This window comes from Ciona robusta, unplaced genomic scaffold (assembly GCF_009617815.1).
Source record: "Ciona robusta unplaced genomic scaffold, ASM961781v2 AP042737.1".
Taxonomy (NCBI): Eukaryota; Metazoa; Chordata; class Ascidiacea; order Phlebobranchia; family Cionidae; genus Ciona; species Ciona robusta.
In genome coordinates this window covers 549,052-557,269 of record NW_028323116.1, presented here as the reverse complement: position 1 = coordinate 557,269, position 8,218 = coordinate 549,052, and the positions used below count along the sequence as shown (strand labels likewise).

At 34.3% G+C, this 8,218-nt stretch overlaps 2 protein-coding genes across 2 annotated transcripts; one reads left to right on the top strand and one right to left on the bottom strand.

The window, feature by feature from the left end:
• The first annotated feature begins 869 nt into the window (after positions 1-869).
• Positions 870-3,745, top strand: LOC149724304 (sorcin-like). The gene is made up of 5 exons (XM_089893252.1): positions 870-1,023; positions 1,392-1,542; positions 1,743-1,901; positions 2,588-2,700; positions 3,049-3,745. Exons 1-5 carry the CDS (start codon positions 1,009-1,011, stop codon positions 3,154-3,156), a joined length of 546 nt encoding a protein of 181 aa, XP_089749378.1. The 5' UTR covers positions 870-1,008; the 3' UTR covers positions 3,157-3,745.
• Positions 3,746-5,853: 2,108 nt separating this feature from the next.
• Positions 5,854-7,501, bottom strand: LOC149724303 (uncharacterized). The gene is made up of 3 exons (XM_089893253.1): positions 7,314-7,501; positions 6,954-7,094; positions 5,854-6,596 (listed from the first exon to the last, which is right to left on the bottom strand). Exons 1-3 carry the CDS (start codon positions 7,388-7,390, stop codon positions 6,485-6,487), a joined length of 330 nt encoding a protein of 109 aa, XP_089749379.1. The 5' UTR covers positions 7,391-7,501; the 3' UTR covers positions 5,854-6,484.
• Positions 7,502-8,218: the final 717 nt, after the last annotated feature.

Genomic DNA, 8,218 nt, shown 5'->3' with positions numbered 1-8,218 from the left:
AAAAATAATCACTTTATGTGACACTATTTAAAACATTGGGGACTGTTCTGTAATGAATAACTATTAGTTATTTTTGTGTCCAAAACCAATACTGCTGTATTAGCTCGAATAAAGCGATTCTATGTTACCGCACGTATGTAATGTTTCCATTTCGCTGCGTAAAATTGTTACTTTTTGTATAGCAGGGTGGGGGGAGATGGGACACCTTTAGTATATAATATCCAAATAACCTGATAGTGTTTTAAACAATTAACAACGGTCTATATGAGTCGTAAGGATAAGTTTAATAATTCTTTGGACGTTATTTGTTTACTACCAAATAGGATAAGAAAATACTAATAGAATGAACAGGTGCCCCATCTTCCCCTACCCTACTATATATTACCTAGTATTTAACGTTTTAAATACACAATAACATAATAAAATAAATTTAAAGTTGGTATTTATTTCTTCGAAAGCAATAGCATTAATCAAATTGTTATAACAATAGGTGGAAAAAAACTAACAACACACAACAGCAGTAAAATACGCTAAACTGGATAAAAAGTTTCTGAAAGAATGTCAGTTAAAAATGTCCTTTGTTATTTTACACTAATGTTACAGGGTAAAGGAAAATGGGGCACTTTTTCATTCAATTTATCTTAATCGGTAGTAAACAAAGAACATTGTTAGGAACCATAAAACAGTATCTTCACGACTTCCGTAGACCGATGTTAATTGTTTAAAATAGGATCTGGATATTTGGATATTACGTGCTAAAAAGTGTTTTACTTCCCCCTACTATACCATCATACCAAAAAATACTTATATGGTATTTAAGTAATGTTATTAAACACGTGTGATATTTAACAAGAATTCGACTTGTTTATGCAGGATATCCGGCTGTCACAGCATTACAGTTTGTTATGATATTTTCAATGCTGTATTCTTTGTCTGCATTCAGTGTAGCTCATATTTACGAAAGTATATTAGTGTCCAAATTTTCTACAATCTGCTTAAAGATTAGAAATGGCAGCAAATCAGGTAAAAATAATGTAGGCTTTGAAATTGTATTGTGTATCGAAAAGGCCTAATATAAGTGTAGGCCAATTGTGTTTGGCGTATATACAGTGAGCAGGAGGTGTTATGAATGCAACATGTATGTTTGGTACATTAGAAAACACCCATGTTATAACTCAACAGTGAGCATGAGGTATATGAATGCACCATGTGTGTCTGGTGTATAAGAAGACACCCAAGTTATAACTCAACAGTGAGCATGAGGTATATGAATACACCATGTGTGTCTGGTGCATAAGAAGGTATCGATACTACATTAACAGTCAAGCTAAGTTGGTGTCTGATTGTTCGCTATGGTAACAGAAGCAACTTCATTACATAAAACCCTATAGGACGCGGAGCGTGCGAGACTTTGGGCCAAATTCCAAGCTTGCGACAAGGACAAAAACGGAAGCATTACAGTTGATGAACTGCGTGCCAGTCTCTTAAGTGGATGCGATTACCAACGACCATTTAGTTACGAAGTTTGCAGAATGATGATGTGTAAGTACAGTATGTAGAAATTGAATTGAATATATACAGGTTATTCCTTGAGAATGTGTAATGGAAATACCGCTTAAAAATACAAAGAAAGAACCATCTACGGTAACCTGCGCTGAACAACGCTGGGTGTAGATATTTCTTGGTTATTCCTTTTACACGTTGAATGAGACAGAACCAATAAAATCACCCCAACTTCCCAGCAATGTACGACAAGAACCGTAACGGGCGTCTTACGTTTGACGAATACGTGAACTTGGACGGTTATATTCGAAATTGGTATGGTTACTTCACAAGGAACGATGTCAACAGAGACGGGAGACTGGAACATAGGGATTTTCAAACTGCCATTACCGGATTAGGTAAGTTCAATACATGTGTAAAATATAAATCAATGAATTAAATTTATTCTCGCGTGGCTCCGAAACACGGTCGAGTGAGGGGTTTCATACAACTCGTGTCCGCTTACGAGTTACCACGTATGTAACTTAGTGGGTGAATGCAACTTAAGTTTTGTACGTTCTGGTTATCTGTATCGCTGACAGTTTGGACAAATATTAGTGACCACTGGGTTAAAGCAATTTTCTTTTTCTAACTTGCCCTGAAACACGTAGGACAAAATGAAACGTTTTGGGTTGTCTTGCATATATTGCAAAAAAATACCCAAGTTACATACGTGGTAACTTATAAGCTGGCATGCGGTGTATGAATCAAAACACCCGTGTTATAACGACTGCTGTAGTTGGCCCGCCATACGAGGATAAATAAGTTACATACGTGGTAACTTGTAAGCGGGCACGAAGTGTATGAAACAGAACACCCGTGTTATAACGACTGTTGTTGCCCCGACATGCGAGAATAAATAAGTTACATACGTGGTAACTGCAAACGGGCACGACATGTATACAACAGAACACACGTGCTATAACGACTGTCGTTGCACCGCCAGCACGCAAGAATAAATAAGTTACATTTACCTTTCTTATTTTTCTTTAAATGAAGAATTTCACAAATACAGCAGAAGCTAACGTATGTTTTCAATAAACAGGCTTTCGTCTTAATCAAGATTTTTTTAATCAAATATGGATGGATCTGATGAAAGGTACTGGTTCAAATGGGGTTGTATTCGACCAGTTTATGCACGTCTGTATTGTCATGCAGGTATGATGGTATAACATGGGTGTCTTATTATATTCAAAGCACTCTTCGTGTGTTCATATACACCTCATGCTCACTGTCGAGTTATAACATGGATGTCTTCCAATACACCAGACACAAATGGTGTGTTCATACACCTCATGCTCACTGTCGAGTTATAACATAAGTATCTTCTTATACATCAGACACACATGGTGTATTCATACACCTCATGCTCACTGTCGAGTTATAACATAAGTATCTTCTTATACATCAGACACACATGGTGTATTCATACACCTCATGCACACCGTCTAGTTTTTCCTTGAGCGCCTCCTTTTTTGATCAGACACTTACATTATTATTTTACAGATGTTGACAAACGCATGGAATAAAAGGGTTCCCAACAATGTTACAACCCTCGAAATCGAACATGTGGATTTCGCTTCCATTATCATGGGTATTCGCCCTATCCGCTAAGCTCCGTCCCGAATAATTTTCCGAGTCCTTATACTCGGAAGTGGTAATCTTGTGTTCTGTATATTTTTCCCGAACTAACACATATTGTACAGATTTTGCATTCAGCAGGACTTCCTATTTATTTTTTGTCGCTCATAGAAAACAGAAATATTTATTCGAAAAACTAGTTCTCTAAAATAAATTTAGTTATTCGGCGGAACAGCCATTGTAAATAAAACTCGTTTTCTTTTTGCGTAGCTGGAAAATGACAATCATTAAAACACGGGTGTTTATACACATTGTGCCAGCTTACGATTTACCTTGTATGTAATTTTGTAGGAGATATTTTATCCTTTTTAACAATGTTTTATGTGTGGCTGATATTTTGAACAACCCATTACTTACCACAGGGCTAAAGCGATTACCGTTAAGTGTCTTGCCCAGCCAACAATGGTTGAAACGAAGAGTCTTGAACCCATTACCTTTTGGTTATACTTCGCGACTAAATTTATGCCTTTGATTCTGCTTGCGGCTCACTAAGTTTAAAACTCAAATTTAGAATTGTCATACAACACATTAAACATTGTGCATAAATTAGTATATGTTTTTTTTTTAAAAAAAAACACACATTTTAAGCGAATAGATGCGTGCCTCATAACCGCATTGTGGTACATAGTTTAAGAATTTTGTGTTAAGAGGTGGCGCTAGAGAGTAATAACTAAATACCACATTTTTCCTCGAGGCCAAAGATTTAAAAGAACTGCACGAATAAAAATCCTCATAATAATACTATGTATCTAAGATTATTTACCATCAAATTTTACTATGACAGATGTACTTATAACTAATGTGAGACAAACTTTTAAAACTTATTTACTCAAATAGAATTTATATATAGTACAGTGGGGGAAGATGGGACACCTTTTCATTCTATTTTCTTCGTTCAATTTAGTAGTAAACAAAAAACATTCAAAAAAATTATAAACCGTATCCTCACAACTCTCATTGACCGTTGTTGAAAACACGATCAAGATATTTGGATATTACTATTAAATTCTATATTACTATGGATATTAAATTGTTTTTTTTTCTTTGAATACAGTTCCGAAAATCAAATTAATTAAAACTGCAAAGAGAAGCTATTAGCAGCAAAACGACAGTTGTAAAAACTCGCAACGGAGAAAACTACTCTGGGATTGGTAAAAGTTATCAACATACGGATGTACTATTAAACAGTTTATAGAGTGGGGGAAAATGGGACACCTATAGCACATAATATCTAAATACCCTGGTCGTGTTTCAATCAATAACCAACCAACTATGACAGTTGTAAAATATATTGTTTTACAGTTCTTTGAAAAATCTTTGTTTTCTACCAAATTGAAAGAGAAAATAGAACGAACACGTGTCCCATCTTCCCCCACTCTAATATATGTTTCTTAAACGCTGTGCCGGCTGTCGAATACTCGACGTCTTTAGTTTAGCATGTTTATTGAATTTAGTAATTTAATTTGAATAAACTTTATACTCGTGGTTACGTGTTGTATAGTACTGTGGGGGGAAGATGGGATACCGTTAGCACCTAAAATCGACATTTCTTATTTGCAGTTTAAACAATAACCCTTTTTACAGTCGTAAAGTAACGGCTATCAATACTATAAATATTATTTGTTTACCAACCAGGATGGAAAAAGTTTATAAAAGACAAAAAGTAACGTTTAAACAACTGCCGTTTAATCAAGCTTCTGGATAAAACAAAAATACAAAACGTTTTTGATGAAGACGTGACCGTTACACCTACAAACAGTATAATGTAATAAACCATTTACTTAAACAACGTTAAAGTTTTATCGCACGAGAGGTGTGCGTAAGAATATTAAACACTTTTAATTGATGTTTGTCAAGAAAATGTATTTGTTGAGCAACCGCATTGACGTAATAGGTAGTGATGTAATAAAGAAGATTTATGACGTAACAATGCCCTATGTAAATATTACATTAGAACTTAGTTAAAATTCCACCCTGTAAAATTGCAAAGTCATTTCTTCGCCGCTACTGACATTTCGAACGCCTCATGCCCGCTGTCCAGAGACTCTAGACGATAAAATATGTATTTTTCCTTATTAAAATGGAAAAGTTATTCAACAAAAATTATGACTTAATGTATTTATATTAACCCATTTCTACCATGACATAACGACTAAAATCCTGTTTATTTATCTCGCTAATAAACTCATAATACAGTATAAGTTAACTCATATATGGAAGTGCATTTAGCTAAAAGTTAAGGTGGAATTGAAAAAAATGTTCATAAAGTGTAATACCTAAACTAATTATATTTGAATAAAAGACCGATGATGTCATTTTAGGTGAAATATATATATAGTAGGCTGGGGGAAGATGGGACATCTTTATATTCTATTTTCTCGTTCCATTTGGTAGTGAACAAAAAACATTCAAAGAATTATAAAACTATATACTCACGACCCCCACAGACCGTTGTTAATTGTTTAAAACACAAACAAGACATTTAAACATTATGTTCCAAAGGTGTCCCATCTTCCCCCACCCTACTATATCTCATAAATTATTCGCTGGACTTAGCTTTTCCTACACATTTCATGGCACTTCTGACTGTTATTTTGTTACGGAAATCGTCCAACTTCATGAGCACTATATAGATCGGGGCAAATTTCTCAGAATTTTTGAGAGTTCATATTTTTTTACAGTTTTATTTATTTATTTATAAACACGCGCGATATGCGGGGCATTATTACGTCATAATAAACAGGTGCATTGAAATATTACAACAAGGGTGTACATGCGACAAAGGTAAAACAAGTTCGTTCAAATGTGCAAAATAAATATTGAAACAACAAGAGAGCAAGCATTCGACGAAGGGAAAAATTCGGGTAATTTCGTATTAGCAGGAACAACAATTATTATTGTGCCGTCGGGGTGACGTAATTACGACGTCACGCAGACGGGTTTACGACACAAGACGTGACGTCACACGCTGAGATTTCATTGGAAACGCAGCGTGAGACGAAATTTGTATATTGTCGGTTGGGATAAAATGGTCGATGTTTTAGTCTATTTTAGCGTCCAAATTGGTAGTAAACAAAGAATATTTACGAAATTATATAACCGTAACCTTATGACTCTAAAAAGAGCGTTGTAAACGATTACGAAATATGCATCATTTGTGCTTACATATATCCATCTTACCCCACAGTAATATAAATACGGTTTTTGTTTTTTGGTTTCTTAGATTTTTGGCAGGATTCCGACGGCGAACGATTGCACTTGACTTTTGAAGAAGTTTGCGGAAGGGATAACACATGACGGATTACCGAAGACGCATTACGCAGTGACGCACCGCATGCGCCATGTTTCGATGACCATGTCTTTCCAGGTAACGTTCAACGCATACGTTAAACGGACTGCCGGCTTGTTCGTCCCTGGAAAAATAAGATTATTTTGTTAAAAAAATTATAAAAAAAATAAAAAAAAGGAAAAAATTTTCAAAAATTAATAAAAGAATGATAGTTATATATTTGTATCGTAATGGTGAATTTTAATGCACGTTATGCGCGCTGCATATTTTAGGGAACTTTTACAGTGGATTTCTTTGTCGTATAGAATAACTGTCTTGGTCAAGTTATTTCCGAACTCCGTTCAATAGAGTATAGTTGATACAATTTTAGCGTAAATTGCAACAGTATATGCTTGCTGTAAAATACTGACGGAAAAATACAAATAAATTTTATCTAAAAATTATTAAAATTTAGGCACAAAAATAAAGAAAATATTTATACCTGAAAAAAGTTTTCAAGATTTTTCGTTTAAGCTGTCGGTCCAAGATCCGCGCATGATGGCTGGTAAACATGGACTCGCTGCTGCGGCGGAATCTTCGCAAAACTTCGAGTTCGGATTTGTTGGTGTGAGTTGAAAGGGAACTGAAAAAATGATTAAAAAAAATAAATAAAACTATTTTTTTCTGGCTTTCTGTTTTAGGTTGTTACAGAGAAACTTTCAGATTAATGCACTGTTTTTCCGAAAATAAAAAAAATGTTTAAACCAAATAGAATGCAAACTTTCTTAGTTTTCCTTAAAATTATTTTTATTTAATTAAAAATATTTTTTTAATAAAAAATAACACATGCAAAAGTACATACCTTTTGATAGGTTTTGCTTCTGAAGTTGCTATAGCGACAATGCATACTATGCAGATCATTTTCATGACGAGAGACATTTTCAAGTTTCTAATAATTCGACGACTTAACGCTAAAAACAGAGGACGGTTTGTACCTCGGCGGTTCTTCTTACTTCACGAAGGTTAATTATGGACTTATGCCATAAACTCGCCTTTATAAACCCAACTGCCTTTTTCCTTTTTGCGCATGTTAGCTCTATCTCCTTGGTCACGTTTATTGATTGCGTCTTTTTTCTCGAGTTAAGCGTCTCGGGTTAAACCAGTTTTTAGCTAAAATCGTATTGCCCATACTCCGCACTGACGTGTTATATAATTATAACACTTTCTAATACCAGATATATTTAACAAATTTGTCCAGTTTTTACAGCGTAAATCTTTACTTTATATTTTTGAATTATATAGTATTGTGGGGTAAAATGGGACACTTTTTATCATATAATATCCAAGTATCCTGAATCGCGTTTTAAACAATTAACAACTGTTTATGGGAGTCGTGAGATATAGTTTTATTGCTCTTTAAATGTTCTTTGTTTACTATCCAATGGGACGAGAAAAATATAATGAAAACATGTCCTAACTTCCCCCAGCCAACTATATACATATATATTACACATGTCTAATAGTGAAAATATAAGAGATAAAGGCCTATAACTTTGTTTTGTACTTCCCATCATATTGTTTGCCTAATACATGTTATGTTTTAATACATGCTGAAATTGGTGTATTAGTACTATGTCATTTGAATTAAACACTTTATATTGCGAAACCGTTATATTTTACAACGTTTAATTTTTTTTGTAAAAGAGTATTGCGCAAACCAATATGAATGGAAAAGAAAAAACGCGTTCTCTCGTTTTTATCTCCACG

What these genes read in the sequence shown, in the direction of transcription:
- LOC149724304 (XM_089893252.1), top strand. An exon ending in AACTGCCATTACCGGATTAG is followed by an intron (nt 1,902 to 2,587) that starts GTAAGTTCAATA and finishes TTCAATAAACAG; the next exon opens with GCTTTCGTCTTAATCAAGAT. An exon ending in ACGTCTGTATTGTCATGCAG is followed by an intron (nt 2,701 to 3,048) that starts GTATGATGGTAT and finishes ATTATTTTACAG; the next exon opens with ATGTTGACAAACGCATGGAA.
- LOC149724303 (XM_089893253.1), bottom strand. Translation starts at nt 7,390, where the DNA reads ATGTCTCTCGTCATGAAAATGATCTGCATAGTATGCATTGTCGCTATA. An exon ending in GAAGCAAAACCTATCAAAAG is followed by an intron (nt 7,095 to 7,313) that starts GTATGTACTTTT and finishes TCATTTTTTCAG; the next exon opens with TTCCCTTTCAACTCACACCA. An exon ending in ATCTTGAAAACTTTTTTCAG is followed by an intron (nt 6,597 to 6,953) that starts GTATAAATATTT and finishes TTATTTTTCCAG; the next exon opens with GGACGAACAAGCCGGCAGTC.